Source organism: Lethenteron reissneri, chromosome 64, assembly GCF_015708825.2.
Source record: "Lethenteron reissneri isolate LAM-NWPU_2019-01 chromosome 64, ASM1570882v1, whole genome shotgun sequence".
Classification (NCBI taxonomy): Eukaryota; Metazoa; Chordata; class Hyperoartia; order Petromyzontiformes; family Petromyzontidae; genus Lethenteron; species Lethenteron reissneri.
This window is the reverse complement of record NC_083842.1, coordinates 7,322,137-7,339,618: the sequence shown is the minus strand read 5'-3', so window position 1 is coordinate 7,339,618 and position 17,482 is coordinate 7,322,137. Positions and strand designations below refer to the sequence as shown.

Here is a 17,482-nt window from a genome sequence, read left to right as displayed (position 1 = left end):
TCTACACCCCCACGCGTGGCGGCGTCTACACCCCCACGCGTGGCGGCGTCTACACCCCCACGCGTGGCGGCGTCTACACCCCCACGCGTGGCGGCGTCTACACCCCCACGCGTGGCGGCGTCTACACCCCCACGCGTGGCGGCGTCTACACCCCCACGCGTGGCGGCGTCTACACCCCCACGCGTGGCGGCGTCTACACCCCCACGCGTGGCGGCGTCTACACCCCCACGCGTGGCGGCGTCTACACCCCCACGCGTGGCGGCGTCTACACCCCCACGCGTGGCGGCGTCTACACCCCCACGCGTGGCGGTGTCTACACCCCCACGCGTGGCGGTGTCTACACCCCCACGCGTGGCGGTGTCTACACCCCCACGCGTGGCGGTGTCTACACCCCCACGCGTGGCGGTGTCTACACCCCCACGCGTGGCGGTGTCTACACCTCGAGCTCGCTGCTCGAGTCAGAGCGCAGAGACTGCGGCAGGAGCGGCGGCATCACCGCGGAGCTGGGCTTGCAGCGAGCGGTACGTGATGGTTGTTGTTGCTGTTGCTGTGCCGCATTCATAGCCGTGTCAACCCACACGGTTTACCAAGTATTCTTGTACGGGGAAGTTGAGCTTTCAGGTCCATACGGCGTGAAGCCGTTTCAATACGGGGGGAAAACGTCTACAGTATTTGTTTTCCTTCCTTGTGATGTCACTTTGTAGGATGAACGTTAAGTTGTATAAGGGCACGGGGTGACCATTAAGGTTTTAATTGATCTGTAATAAGGTAGGCACTGATAAGGGGTTGGCAGGTATGGTGGTGGTGGTGCATAGCTGTCAACCCACACGGTTTACCCGGTATTATTGTACTGTACATGGAATTTGAGCTTTCAGGTCCATGCGGTGTACAGTCGTTTCAATACGGGCACAGAAAACATGTTTGTGTGTCTTTGTGTTTCTCCCTTGTGATGGGTCTTTGTCGGATGAACGTTGAGATTTATAAGGGGCACGGGGTGATCAATAAGGTCTAAATTGGTCTGTAACAAGGTAGGGCACTGATAAGGGGTTGACAGGTAATGCAGTATTGTAGTTATTAGTCTCGCTGCTGATACGCGACTGGCGGGAGTGGCCCCCAACAGGTGGCAATCAAAGAGCCGAAAGCCAGGCGGTGGGAAGCTTTAGGAGTGACACTGTTCACCTCTACATCTTCTCTGCCTCACGTTTATTGCGCTCACGATTTTTGTCGTCGGGATGACGATGGTCACCATCAGGGTGGTGATGCTGTATCTGCGACCGAGGCTCCCTGACGAGAATACAGCGTTGGAGCGGCGCCGCTGCAGTAATTAAGCGCACAGCCATGCCAACTCGCGCCTGAGTTCTATTCCAGCCACTCCACACCAAGCCATCACCACACCAAGACAAATGCGTCTTGGTGTGGTGATGGCTACATCATCTCCCCCTCGAACGCCGTTCATTAGTCTCGTCAAGGCTATACGATGAATCGTTGACTGCGTAGGCATGTTTATGTCACGTTTATCTGTAGTATTCGTGTTTATTGTAACTGGGTTTTCTGTCGCTGTTTGTTTCCGTGCAGTGGCTGAGCACAGCCCCAAAAGGCTCAACGTTAAGCGGCCAGCAACACTTATTAACGTTGTAATGGACGAGATAATATACGTTTCTTGAATAGACGCTGTGGTGCAGATGCCTCCATGCCTCGGACACTGGCCATTGATCTGATGTACTCAACCACAGAGTACTGTGCCCCATTTTTTGGCAAAGAGTTACCATGTGTTTCTTGAATTGAGCAAGGATATAATAACCAAAATATAATTGTTAATATCCCATCAGGTACACGACCTTCTGGGGGTGCTTCATTCAGAATAAATTGTACCATACAGTATCGGCAAACTCTGGACTGATCTCGACCAAGAACAGTGGTTCTTAACCTGGGGTGCACGATGCCTTTTCGGGGGGTGCGAGACTTGGCCAGATTGTTTTTTTAAAGTAAATCGTCGAAACACAAATTAAGCACGGGCACGTGAGTACAACTACATGTACTTCTCGATTTAAAGCTTTCCTGACTGCAGGGATTCATCTTCTTGGTTCTTTCGGTACGTGACTTTACTGAAAGAACCAAGAAGATACATGTACTTCGTTTCATCAAACCTATGTATTTGTTAACATACATTTTTTTTTTACGATTGAGAAGCAAAGGGGGGCAAGGCTGTAGTAAAGGTCAAGAACTACTGACCTAGAGATGTCTCATCAGCAGTCAGGCTTGTGTACAAAATACATTTTCCGTGGAGGGACAGATATATGAAGTTGTAGTCTACTTTTTGATATTTGTTATATTCTCCACAACAATGCTAATTATAATTTTGTAATATATAACATTTTGGCAAAAAAAGTGATAATCATTCTGTATAACACCAGGTTCAAGCAAGCCTGACTGCAAATGAGACTGTCGAAACCACCAAACATGACAACAGCGTTACAACCAGGGCTGAATTTGTGTTTTGCGTACTGTAGTAATATTTGGTTTAGCACGGAACAAAAACAAACGTATTCGATGCAGCAGCCAGATTCGTGATACAGCCGTTCCAGAACAGGTCAGATTACATTCTTGCACCAAGCAGATTTTACTGTGGCTAAGAATAACATTGTTAAATATGATGCGAGAAAATGTGGAATTGCCAGTGTTACGTGATTTTGTCATTGGGTTTTTTTTATTTGAACGTAACCAGGTTTTTGTCATTGCATTGAGAATGTATTCAAGTCAGTGGTGATAGTTAAGTATCAGCCTGTTGGGTAGCTAAATGTATATTGTAATTTAAATTAGTATGATGCGTAATGTGGACTGTCATTTGCAAGGGAATGGATCGTATGTTCAGTGTAAGATAAGTAATTAATAAAGATTAAAAAATTATGTTGGAGACCAAGCAGAGCCTTGTGGAATGCCAGTTTTCTGTTAAGTTTTAAGATTGACTACCATAAACTACCGCATGTTATTGATCAATTACAAAGCTTGAAATCCAAACTTTCAGACTTCAATCTTAATTATGAAGCTTTCGTGACTGCAGGAATTATTCTTTGGTTCTTTCGGTTAAGTCACGTCTAAAGATAAAATAATAAATTAAAATAAAAGCATATTACGACGTTTCGATTGCAACACAAGCAATCATCATCAGGCAAAAAAAAGAAATAGCAACAAAAATCTAACTAGAAAACTATAGACAGACATACAAGCAGACAGACATCACAAGGACACACAGAGAGAGGACACATATCGGCACAAAGAGAGGGGTCGTTTCTGTGACGGTCCCTTAAATATAGAGAGGGGGGCAGGGACGGAGAGAGGGAGGGGGCAGAGAAAATTAGCATATCAATGAGTGGACGGTAAAGTGCTGCTGCTGCGCGAGTAAGATGACGACGTGGCACGGCACGCAAGCTTGTAAATTAGGAGAAAGGCACACTAAAATTAAATGACTTAACCGAAAGAACCAAAGAATAATTCCTGCAGTCACGAAAGCTTCATAATTAAGATTGAACCACTTCTACGGGGAAGTTTTAAGCTTATCTTTTTTCTCTCTCTGGCTATTTGTTCTCTCTGCCTGTGTCCTCTCTTTGGAAGTTTCACACTTAAATTCTAACTTAGCAATCTTTGAGATACGTAATCAACCAGGCTATGCGTTAATTGTGTGTTGACCGACTCTCTGTGTTGTATTACATCACATTTCGATATTTTGCGAGGTTATTTAATTTTAGTGTGTCTTTCTCCTAATTTACAAGCTTGCGTGCCGTGCCACGTCGTCATCTTACTCGCGCAGCAGCAGCACTTTACCGTCCACTCATTGATATGCTAATTTTCTCTGCCCCCTCCCTCTCTCCGTCCCTGCCCCCCTCTCTATATTTAAGGGACCGTCACAGAAACGACCCCTCTCTTTGTGCCGATATGTGTCCTCTCTCTGTGTGTCCTTGTGATGTCTGTCTGCTTGTATGTCTGTCTATAGTTTTCTAGTTAGATTTTTGTTGCTATTTCTTTTTTTGCCTGATGATGATTGCTTGTGTTGCAATCGAAACGTCGTAATATGCTTTTATTTTAATTTATTATTTTATCTTTAGACGTGACTTAACCGAAAGAACCAAAGAATAATTTCAGACTTCAGTTGATGCCACAGAGTAGGATGTACATTCGTGCAGGATGCCAGCCACAAATCATTTTAAAATGTCAGGGACTGATCATAGACCCTTATATTTTTCAACTCTTGAGCCCCAAACATGAGTTGCATATGCTAATGGGTCATCTGCAAATTCATGCTTAATGGAACCTATACTGATGGTCAATGATAAATAATGACACCAAGTGATAGAGGAGATTTAACATCGTAATGGAGCGAAGGTGAGAGGACAATGTGCATACGAAATGAATGATCCAAATTGGGGATTGGCAGGAGCCGCTCAACTTGTCAAGTCGGTACAGTGTGGGCACTATTGAGTAGAGCTTGAAGAGCCTCTCACGAACTGGTGCAAGTTCTGGAGCACACATTGTTAAGCACAATGCCTGGTATACCACAATGGGACCACAAGTTTTGGTGGCAACCAGTCAAACCGGTTGGTTTTCTGGTATAGCTTGGGTGAACTGAAAACCGTTTTTACCAGTTATGAATTGTGTGATATCGCGTTGGCAGTAGTGCACAAGCACAACTCAACACATTCATCAATAACACTGCCTTAAAAGGAAAACAAAATATTAAGCGGCGTTACTGACGAAGTGTTGCATTTTTTGTTATCAGTTATGATTCCATTGGTCTTGTCAGTTTTCTTTCTGGTTAAACATTTGCCAAAATGGTTCAAATTTGTATGTCACGCAATACAGTGTTAGAAAAACGTTGTCTGGCTGGTTGATCTGGGTGGATTCCTGTCCGGCTGGGTGTCGAGTTCCCAAGTGCACGTGCGTGGTGTGACGTCACCACGCATGATCGGTGAATGCTACATCATTATATTTCTCACAAAACCGCGATAGCAAAACCACTGGGATGGATGTGTTTGGTGTACAGTACGAGAACGCAAGAGAAAGGTGGATAGAGACAGGGCTCTATATAAGAATACAAGTTTTGCTGGCTGGGAGAGACGGACAGGCAGTCACGTACAAGGGATGTGCGATTTGCTAGCTTTCTTAAAATTAACTTACTTTGCAGGATACATTGGAAGTCTTATGTTTTTACTATTAATAAACGACTTCCACGACTATTCTTGTCAGGGTGCTTCTTTTATTAAATGTAGTACTGCACAGCTCCGCTCCTTCCGTCTCCGGATAATTTCCTTTCTCAGGGCAGAGCCAGGCCGCGCTGAGTAGGATAAAAGCAGCGGAGAGCGAGCGCTCTGGGCTGCCAGTTCTGGGAGTGGACTCGTCTTGTCGCTGTTGTCTTTGCCACCTTCGTGGCTGCCGCCTTCACTCGATAATTGTGGGGCCGGATAGTTGTTTGCTGTCTCGGTCGACACCGTCAGTGTAACGCAGGTTAGGGTTGTGTCTAGGCTGGGCTGTACGACATCGAGAAGGAACGAGGTGAACCTGTTGAACCTAAAGAATGTTAATATAGAAGGTGCGTCCTGCAACTACCTCGTCTCCGACTTGTGCTACACTACACATGTATAGATATGTTTTAGAAAACTTGAAACGTTGTATGTGTTTCCTGTATTTCATCTCAGTTTAGTTGTTGGAAATCAGACCAGGGTGAATCTGCTTCAAAAATAAGCTGGTCGACGCTGTGGTGCAGATGCCTCCATGCCTTGGACACTGGCCATTGATCTGATGTACTCAACCACAGAGTACTGTGCCCCATTTTTTGGCAAAGAGTTACCATGTGTTTCTTGAATTGAGCAAGGTTATAAGAAGTAAAATCTATTTTTTAACCTCCCATCAGCCACACGACCTTTTTGGGGTGCTTAATTTCAGAAGAAACTGTTCAGTACACTACAAGCAAACTCTGGCGTGATTTTGATATACTGTGTCTCATCAGCAGTCAGGATTGTGGCTGATGGGATGTGTAAACATATATTTTTTCCTGTGGCGGTACTGATGTATGAAGTTGTAGTCTGCTTATTTATCTTTGTTATATTCTCCATGACAATGTGAATGATAATTTTGTAATGTATCATAATTTGGCGAAAAAAGTGATAATCATTCTGTATAACACCAACATTGGTTCAAGCAAGCTTGGTTGCTGATGAGACTGTCGAAACCGGTACAGAGTTTCTATGTACTGAATCAGTGCTGCTGAAATTATGCTTTTGTGTGTGTGTATGGAGATGTAGGAAGGAGAAATTGTGTAACATGCAGATATAGAAATTTGTTGGCGAAACCGATACATTATCTGCTTATGTTTTTTTTATGAAGGAGATGTATTCTCTTCGTATATATTTTATTATATTTTCCACAATGACGTCAATGAGGATTATGTATTTTGATTACTTTTAATTGTATCATTTATGGCAAGGTAGGAACTGGGTGCTCCACCACACATACGATAACAGTGTTACAATCTGGGCTGAATTTGTGTTGTAATTTTCAGCATCAAAAAAACCCCGTATTCTATGCCTCTGGGAGATTCGTGCATATGTCTCTTGCTTTACTGCATTCCTTTCTGCTGATGTCCTTTTGTCGTGGAAAAAAATGTTTCTCTCTGCCAATCTATTGCAACATTTTATTTTACCCATACTAGCTATTTTTGGTTATTTGCAGTATATGTGTTTTGAAGTATTTTTTATGATTTTGCATTTTCCTGGCATCTCCGTTTAGTAGTTGCGAACTAGACCAGGGTGAACCTCATCCAAAAATAAGTTGGTACGCGTTGAGGGACAGATTGCGCCATGTATCGGACACTGGCCTTTGCCCTGATGTAGTCATCCACAGAGTAATGTGCCCCTGTTTGGGGAAAGGGCTACCACTGTCGACTAATCGATAACCAACTGAACATTATGATACGGTTTTTTCGGTAAAGTCACGTAGGTAAAAAATTGATAAAAGTAAAAATAAAAATAAAAATCACGACGTTTCGGAGGCAACACAAGTTTCCGTCTTCAGGTGGAACCGTCACAGCCACGACAGCTGTATCAAGTAAATGAGAGATCACCAGAAATACCACTCCGTATATATAATGGTTGAAGAGGGGAAATCTAGAATTATGATACGGACGATCACATGAACTTTAAACTCTATGCCAATGCCTTGGATTCCTGAACTGTACAAATCAGTAACCGGCCTAAAGCCTATGTCCTGAACAGCATCCCAAATTCATGGCTGATATCTAGAAAGCCATTTTGGATACACAAACATGATGTGAATTTCAGCATCAAAACCACGTGAACCAATGTGTGCCTTTCAAGTAACTTGCCAAACAAACTCGTGCGCAGTGAGTCCATCACCACACCGCCCGGCTCCCTTCTACAGAAACAATGGGCAGGGCTTAACCAGATCTACACAAACCATGGAAGATGTGGATACCTAATGCACAATTTAAAAATAAAAGACCATGCCACCTGTGGCTACGAACACCAAATCATGGATTATAGAACTTTGCACTGCGTCAAATATGAATTTGACAATGGTGTATATGCTGTTCACAATCTCCTAGACAAATTAATTGACTGATTAAATCTCCCAGAACTGAATTTTTTATTGTAACTCTTCATTGGCTATGGGAACAAAGAAATAGAATAGTTCTTCCACGTCATATTTTTACTTTCTACCAATATGTAGCCCTGTTTATACAATACTGGTTCTGTTTTTATTCTTTAATTTTGTATTCCAAGTTCATGATCATGAAAAACTTTATATCGACTTTTGAATGCTCGTTTTATTTCGTCTGTTGGTGGAGGTATAGTTTATTATGTTTGCATAACTGTTCTCTAAGTTTCTTGATAAAATTCTGTAATCTGTTTTCTGCCTTGTTTTTGTTAGCTGGATGATTATATAGTGTATTTTGCTGTCTTTTTTTGTTCTTCTAATCTAATTGATTGTTGGGATATCCATGCCTGTGTCCTTTTGTTCTTGTGATATCTTTGTCCATTTGAACAATGGTTTCTCTGACTTGCTGAAGGCAGAACAAATTTAGTTCGATGATATATTGTACTCCATGATGCAATTGATTGACACTCTTGCAACCTTTCACGTGTTTTGTTATATTGCTCTTCATGATTATTTTGGCTATTATTCACCCACTGCATAGTGGTCTGAATTTATGTACAGTAGTGAGTGCTGGATCATCAATCAACATGAATGCTTTAAGTTCCATTTTAGCAAGTACAGTGAGGTTGGAAATGGGTACAGCACCCCAGATATGACAACTGTATTTCAACTTTGGGCAAATTTGTGCATATGTTCGTTTGGGGTTAAAGATGGCTTGAGCACATAATATTAAACCAACTTCGCTATGTCTGAGATAATTCGTCTGTCTCCTTAGCCAATTTGGCAACATAGCCATTCAATGCTTATGCATTCTCATAAATTAGTTAATGTAAGTCTTAAGATATGCAGAATTAGAAACATACTAGCTAGTTAGTGGCATTCAGAATTCTGTAATTCACTCCAGTTACTTTTGTTTTGTTCCAACTACCGTGCTACAGGTCAAAACACTTAATTGTCTGCTCCTTCCCTCACACTGTGTGACTTTGGAATGCATTCCCATGTTCTCTTTCCCTAGATGGTATGACCTTGCTTATTCCGGAAGACGATTGCTTGTGTTGTGATCCAAACGTCGTGATCTATTATTTTTTATTTACATGACTTGACCGAAAGACCTAAGAGTATATCAACTGAGCTATTATAACTTTGAAATGCTGTTTGTTGCTAGCCACTAGGCGTTTTGATCTTTTAGGCATGTGTTCAGCAACTGTAAAAAGTGTATCTTCCCTGTTTGGGAAATAATTGTTACACTTCAGTGTGTTTGGTGTTTGGCATTCATATTAACTGTGTATTTGGTATCCATAGCTAATTTTTGTTCAACTTTATTTAAGTTTTTATATATACCAATCGTTATACTACTTTTTTAGCCGTGGCAGTATGGCCCATTAGGTCAATTCTCATTAATGCCAGAGTACCTTTACGTTTAGCACAGATCTTATCTGGATGTCATTCGAGTCGGTTTTATTATCGATTATAATTGTCTTCATGTTCTGTAGTTTGTATGCATATTCCACGATCATTTGTCACCTATTTGGGAACCAGTTATCCCATAGTTTATTTTCCTTCTCTATTGCTTAGATTTAGGACATCCCAGGTTTGGAATCAAACTTTTAAAAATGTCTAGATAAATTTGCCTGAAAAGGCTAAGTGAGCTCTGTCTACCCCGGTGTGAACTAAAAGTTTGTTCCCTTAGAGCCCTTACAGGTTCAGCCTAGATGTTCGAGCACCTAGTTCCTGGCAGTATTGTAAGGTTATTTTCTGCAGGCTGTTTACCATCAAGAGGGCTTGTTTACACAGTATTTCCAGAAATGGTAAATCATATTTTTATTCCATCACCTTGATACCAGCAAAAAGGGTCCCTTAGATACTGAAATTCAGTGTTCATCTCAGAGAGGCTCGCTGATGGTCTACGAGGTACTATACACATAGACCTGTGAAAATGTATATGCTAGACCAATTTTCCATTAAAAGTTGAGAGCGGCTATAAAGCAAACATAACGTTGTCTGAAACCACAAAATAAATATTGAGGAAAGGGATAAATACAAACTCTTGACCCGTTTCAACTTAAGTGTGTCATCAAGTCCGGTTTGCTAGAATAAATCCTGGTGAACTGCTAGATGTTATAGGTAAGGGTCTTAGCCCGAGGCAAAATTATATAATACCTACAATGTCTCCTTCATATGTCTCCACAATGAAAAACAAAAAGTGTTTTTTACAAAACCCATTGTCCTCCACCCAGTTCTTCTTGGGAGTGCACAATTACAGCAGCTTTGATATATTTAGGTACTGGCAAAGGAGGTCCCATGATAAATCAATGCTGCAAGAATAATGCACTCAATTTTTTGGTTTAATGCCATTTGATTTAAAATATCATCAATGCTGCTGGAATTATGCACTCCCATAATGCTGTGGGGCCGATGGGTTGTGTAAAAAGTACATATGATTTTTTTTAATGGGGAGGTTGTCATTGCCAAAAAACATTTTAAATTCCCTTGCAGTTTGCATGTCTCTTTGATATTTGGTAGCAGAAGGTTCAACTGAATAAGGAACCAAGGAATGGGTGTTGGTTTCAGTGTTCCAATTATGCTAATAGTGCATCTAGAAAAAATATTACCAATTTCTATTCCAGTGTAACTCCTTTTTCCTTCATGGTATCCACAAAACCTGTTATTTGCAAAGATTGGGGTTTCCAGGATTGTTTAATGTTATCTGAGGATTTTTTATTTGAAGCTTTCGTGACTGCAGGAATCCAACCTCTTTGGTTCTTTCGGCAAAGTCACGTAGGTAGAAAAAATAATATATCACGACGTTTAGATCGCCACACAAGCAACCGTCATCAGGTGGGAGAGAGAAACACACTGCTGAAACTAGTCCTCATATATAGAGAGTCGAGAGGGGGTGAGGGGCGGGGGGTAGTCGCATTGGGCAATAGGTGCGGGCTAGAGATTGTGGTCGACGTAGCCCTCAAAGGTTTTGGACACATATCGGCAGACGTGGCAAGATCTGAAATCTCTGCCATCCTCATAAACGCTAAGAAACACACTAGTAATATCAGCAAGGACAAGCGTTTTGAACTCGCTCAATTGAAAAAGAGATATGATATTGTCATCCTCTCAGCCGACAAAGACAATGTCACTGTCATCATAGATAAAACCACATACAACAACAATTCAGGACCTTCTTAATGATGGCAGTTATACCAAAATCAACAGAGATCCTACCAACAGCCTGGCCATGAAAACCAACAGTATAATCACTAATTCGACTTCTCTAATCGAATCGACCAAGCAGCTCTCTCTAAAACTTTCGCCTGCTAGACCACCCGTATTTTAAGGCCTTCCAAAAATCCATTAAGAAGGTACTCCACTCCGTCCTGTCATATCCACCAATAACTCACCCACCAACAAACTGGCCCGATTTCTGTCTGAGACCCTGCTTCCATTCACGGGCAAGACCACCTCAGCTGTACTTTTATCAGCTCACTTCGTTTCTCTATTCAAGGACATCTCACTGTCTCCAGATGATTTGCTTGTCAATTTCGATGTAGTCTCTCTGTTCTTGACACCATTGCAATCATTGACGACTTGGTCCAACTGGGACTGAATCCTGATGTACCAACTTTGGTGAGGCACTGCCTTACCAACACTTACTTCACCTCGAATGGTACATTCTACAAACAAAATTAAGGTACCCCTATGGGTTCTCATTTATCACCAGTGGTAGCGAATGTTTTCATGGAGAAATTCGAAACAGATGCCATCCTGACATACACCCTACGTCCTTCCTTGTGGAAGAGATATGTAGATAACACGTTCGTCATCTGGCCACATAGCCAGCCAACACTGAGCCAATTTTTCAACCACATCAATACCATACACCCATCCATCAAATTCACAATGGAAGTTGAAAATGATGGCAAGCTACCATTGCTGGATGTTTTGGTTGAGAAGAGACCTGATGGCTCATTGAGACACTGTCTACAGGAAAGCCACCCACATGGATTCCTATCTAAAGCTTGATTCCCACCACCATCCAGCCCAGAAAGATTCCCTCATTGAAACACTACACCACAGGGCCTGTTGCATCTCCGACCAGCACCACCGAGCCAGTGAGCTTGAGCACGTACACCAAGCCCTCAGGATGAACGGATATTCAGACCACACAATCCGCAAAGCTGTATCCCCAACCATTGGGAGAGAACCATCTGAGGACCCAATCAAAACCATCACCTTTCCATACATAGCAGGTGTTACCAAAACTATTTCCAAAATTTTGAACAAACACAAGATCCAGGTTAGATTCAACACAGTACACACAATCCGTGATTTGATCCCATCTGTGAAGGATGTGATTCCTGACATGCAATACCCTTGTGTCTACAAACTAAGTTGTGTCTGCAGCAGCAGTTTCATTGGGGAAACGAAACGACATGTCTCGAACCGTGTTCACGAACACAAGGCAGATTTGAAACACGGCAGAACCAATACCTCTGCCGTTGCTGATCATTGTTTTAACGCAGTGGGGAGGTCGTTATTAACCTGGTAAAGCCTTAACTGGTTGTTGATGTTTCCATCTTATCTGCCATTCTCAGCCATTATTTCCGACTCTTTGAGTTACATTACCAATTTACATTACCAAATCAATTGTCGTTACATTAACGGGCTAACAAAGCCAACGTTTCCCCTTTGCCTCGATGTGGCGGTGGCTCACGTTTTTTAGCAGACGATAACTGCCTGTGATGTTATTGTGTGTATATATCTGTGTGTTTTTGGCCACCTCCTCAGCCTGTCGTCGTTCGTGGAGGTCATCCTCCCCTTCCCCCCCTCTTTTGGTTCCCATCTTTAGATTCCCCACTCGCATAGGCACAATCTTTAGCGCCTACCCTCTTGCCCGATGTGGCACCCCCCCTCCCCCCCTCTCGGCTCTCTCTCTATATATAAGGACTTGTTTCAGCAGTGTGTTTATCTCTCCCACCTGACGACGGTTGCTTGTGTGGCGATTGAAACGTCGTGATCTATTATTTTATTCTACCTACGTGACTTTACCGAAATAACCAAAGAGTATCTGAGGATTCTTCAAGATTTACCCATAGATGAATGTGGTACCAAAGAAAGTTATTGTGAAGGAGATGTCACAGCCATGGAACAATTCAAACAGCTGTGCCATCTGTCTCATTCCTCAATCACTGCTCCCACAGCTGCCCCACCTCCCTGCCTCAACTGAGCTCCATCTGTGTTCCCACAGCTCTGCAAGGAGGGACCGGTTCCATCATTGACTGTGACACTGCAAGCTGAGCACGCAGAGCCATGGCTGAAGGTTTGTGCACGATCAAGGACATGGGGTCAGATAAGCCCTGATAGCACCTTAACCAGGGGTCACAGGGTCACGGGCTCAGGCTCTTCAACACATACACTAGCATGCAAACCTACAGCCTGTGTGTTTGGTCCTATAAACAGATATGGCCTGAGCATTCAGCCCTGAGGTATTGCCTCTACACACTGACCTTTACTATTATTATTGTTTTTCCATCCCTATAATCAGTACTAAATAGACCGAAGCAACGAGATGCACTGCTTGCAGAAGAACAAGACTGTTTCTGGGTTGGATAGAGCACAACAGAAAATATATGTAACCTCGGAGTAGTACTAAGTTAAACATATGTTGAACACCACAAGACACGGCCCAACTATAATTAAATGTGTCCATATGTTGCAGGTTTTCGGACATCCAGGACCTTTGTCAGTGCTAAAATCATGCCTTTCTCACTGATGAGTTTTCACGAATTCTAGTAGCACATGAGATATTGGAACTTAGTGGTCCCTAGCCATTGAAAATTACATGAAGTCAGGACTTTGGGAAATGAGCTGTTCATTTACCATTATCTTGCATGGCATACCCACCCTACTTGACCACCAATTAGAAACTGTGGATACTTGACTAAGTGTATGCACAGTATCACGGTATATTCAGAACAAAGCCTGTAAGAAACTGCAATTACAAACAAATGGGCACACTACAAATTATTCCTGTTGTGTATTAATAAAAAATATGAATAATTGATTTGATGACTATATTATAGAAATTCCAATAAAATTAAGATCTATGATGAAAGCGAATGAAAATTATAATTGTTACATTTATCCAATCAGACAACAAAATAGTTTTTTATCTTAAGTTATGGGGAAAGCCTTTACAAATAGTGGAGATTTAAAACGTAAATTTAAAAGTGAAACTGATTCAGAATCGCTAATGGACCGAGCAAGGGGATTCCACAATCGCGGATCCTGGCTGCAGAAGGTTATATCTCCCATAGAACATAGTCTTGTCTTTGGAATAATTAGTAGACCACAATCATCTGATCTACGTTTTCGTCGTGGTCTATAAAACTACAGAAGAACTGGCAAATTTTTTTAGGAGCCAGCCCATTAAAGGCCTTAAATGTAAGAAGCAGAATCTTGAAGTCGATTCTATACTAAACAAGGAGCCAGTGCAGGGACAAAAGAATAGGAGTAATATGGTTATACGATTTAGATCTGGTTGAAACCCGGGCAGCTGAGTTTTGAATATATTGTAATCTATTTAAAACACTTTCAGAAACAAGTAAGGTATTACAGTCATCCAACCGAGATTAAATGAAGGCATGCACCAGACTGTTGGCATCAGGAAGGGAAAGCATAGGTCTTAGTTGAGCTATGTAGCTTAAATGTGTAGTGAGTCAAACTGAGTCGCAGACGTTGTCTTGGGAGCAACACTATCTATTACATCAACTCAACACAACATAACGTAACGCCCATCTAACTACGCTACGGCAGAACTAGACACGGTCCCGCTATCCCAGTCCGGACCACGAGCTGGGTCCCGGACTGAGTGGCTAGAGGCTTCTTCAACCCGACGTGGATCTTCACTCACCAACAGTCCAGAACCCCGGGCCCCTCACAGGGCCACCGTTATTTCGGCCCAGGCTGGGGCTGGCTCCGCCTCTCGCCCCGCCCACCTTCTAGATCTCTAGAGCTTTTTCCCGAAGGCTCCCGAAAGCTCCTTATACCACGTGACCACCCAGCGGCCCCTATCCACCAGTGGCCCCCTCACCATGAGCCCACACCGCACACTGTACGTGGTGCCTCTGCGCTAACCAGCGCTCACCCAAGCCCCGCTAGGGCTGGTACTACGCCCAGTAACCGGGCTGCACATAACGACAACATATCCGCCGTGGCTTCGCAAGCCCGGCACCACACAGTGACATTCACAGTCACTACATCACACCCCCCCCCCTCATTAGCATCCAGCCGTCCCGGCTGCCAACTCCCCCGCAAGCAAGCAACTGACGTACATATATAAGAACAACAAGTAAGTGTGCTCCAACAATAACATAACCGCAATAAATTACCCAAACCCAACTGTACAAATTTACACCGAGATAAAAGGGGAAGAGGGAAAAAGAACAACAGCGCACAAATAACAACCCGACAAGCGTGTCGCACAAGGTCCCCACAGTCAACATATCCCACCCACAACGTGTAACAACGGCCGTGAGCTCGATGGCGAGCAGGATCAGCCAAATACTCGCCACGACGCATGCGAGTGCGACAACCCGTGACGGCGTGGGAGTGTGCAATGTGCGGAGATCATGCGAATCGAGTCTTTGAGCGAGTCCGTGACGCCGGGCCTCCAGGCGGGTTGGGTTCGTCCACCCTGGAAGGCCCGGGGGGAACAAGAAATCGACCCGATGAATCCGGCTCCTCACGAAGAGCAGTAGGCCAGGTCATCATGTCCTTAACGTCCAGAGCACCTGTGGACAATGCAACCAGGCCCTGTCCCCGGCGACCAATCACACATGGAAACACGGGCTTCCTTGAGCCACTCGTTGGCCAACGGTTTGACCCGGGAGTTAACGCTGGCAGCTTCCCGTGCCTCGGAAAGTTTGGCAAGAGTGAAACGAACCGAATCAGAAATTTTGGACACTTTCGCGGCGCGTGCGGCTTGTAACTGCACATCGATGGGAGGATCATACTCCCTCCCATACATTAAAAATAGGGAGAGTAGCCAGTGGACGTGTGAGGGGTCATCCTATAAGCGGCCTGTGACTCGCTGACCAAGTGACTCAACATAGAGGTCAGAGTCCGGTGTAGGCGTTCGACCATACCATCTGTTTGCGGGTGGTACGGTGACGTGCGTTCCTTTTTTGTCCCCAGCAAATCGCAAACCTCACGCAGCAGCTTGGATGAAAAATGTTTACCTTGGTCCGTCAAGAGGCACTCGACGGCACCCTTATCCAGTACATAGCCATTGAGGAACGTCTTGGTAATAGTCACAGCTGATTGATTCGGGAGCAGCCAGGCCATAGGCCAGCGTGAGAAATACTCAAGGCCCACAAGCAAGTACCTATTTCCACGCACGGAAGTAGGAAACGGCCCGTGAATATCAAGGGAAACTATTTCGTTAATGCGCAACACCTGTGTAACGGGTTCCGGAGACACTTGTAGAGGTAACTTGTTTATTACAACCCAACACTCTCCAACAGTCCAACTCTCCAACAGTCCTGACTCTCCAACACTCCTGATACTCTGTTACAGCCTAGGTACACAGCCTAGGTACACAGCCTAGATACTCTACTCTGGCTACGCTCTGGAACTCGCCCTCACAAGGTCGTAGAGTCGGGAGTTCCAGAGTCCCACCACTGGCTCTCACAGTGTCCCAGGGTCCTCGGATGGCTGGTCTTGGGTCTTGGGTCTTGAGCTACGACTGGGCCCTGATCGTCCAGTGAGCTCCTCTTTTATGCCTGGTCCAACGAGGGGTGGGGCCGTGTGCTCCACCAGACATCCCACAGAGCACACACAGCCCCCCCCCCCGTTGGCGGCGCCAAGAGGCTTAAGCGTCTGAGAACCCAACGCCTGGTGCCAAGAGGCTTAAGCGTCTGGACCCGCCTAGGAACCCAACGCCTGGTGCCAAGAGGCTTAAGCGCCTGGCCCACCCAGGGTCCCAGGGCCCCCAACAGCCCCTCCCTTCTTATGTCACTACATTACCCCCCTCTACGTAGCCTCCAGCCGACCCGGCTGTCAATAATTAGAAAGTTTAAATTAACGAAAGGGAGAGAGAGAGAAAAAAAATACACGAGCCTCAACAGGAAAAGAAAAGAGAACAAGAAAGCAACCATAAATACCATAACCAACCTGTACAACTTTACACTATATACAAGCATCAATCAACAAAAAGGTGAAGCAATGACACGTGAACAAGCGACCCGCAGCACACCTAGCCCTCCTCGGGATCCGCATAGAAAACGGGGAATTAACAACAACAAATATACAGATTCCGACACGTTGGATGCACAACCACCGCATGGATGGCAGGGTTCCACACCACCCTGCCAGCCTCCCATCCGTCAGGTGGAGAGAAGGCGAAGACCAACATGTCGAGCATCCCTCTACACACACTAATCCGGACGTCTGTCTACGTCCCGGGTCGAGAAGTCGTACTTCAGGGCCGACCCATGTACTGGGCAAAGAAGTCGCACTTCAGGGCTGCTCCAGTATCTACATTTTAAAATATATATATAAAATTGACATGACACAAACAAAATAAATCTGCCTGCTCCTGTCCATAAATGGTTGCCGCACGCATGAACCGCATCTCCAAAAGGCATCCCGTGCTTGTGTCCCAGCAGCCCTCAATGAGGACCACCACCGACATTATATGTCAACCGTTAGCACCCCCCGCCTTTCCAACGTGGCGCCTCCATCCTAAAACTGCGCACGTCGGCCATATCGGGGGGGAATTTCTGTGTTACCACCCCACCGCCTTTCCGACGCGGCGTCA

The 17,482-nt window shown here is 44.4% G+C and overlaps 1 protein-coding gene across 1 annotated transcript in view; it reads left to right on the top strand.

The window, feature by feature from the left end:
• Positions 1-382: 382 nt before the first annotated feature.
• LOC133359002 (uncharacterized) overlaps positions 383-17,482 on the top strand; it is a 72,216-nt gene continuing 55,116 nt past the window's right edge. Inside the window, exons 1-2 of the mRNA XM_061577378.1 lie at positions 383-521; positions 12,911-12,982. Coding sequence (XP_061433362.1) covers positions 12,973-12,982 — 10 coding nt within the window. The 5' untranslated portion in view covers positions 383-521; positions 12,911-12,972. The remainder of the gene's footprint in view (positions 522-12,910; positions 12,983-17,482) is intronic.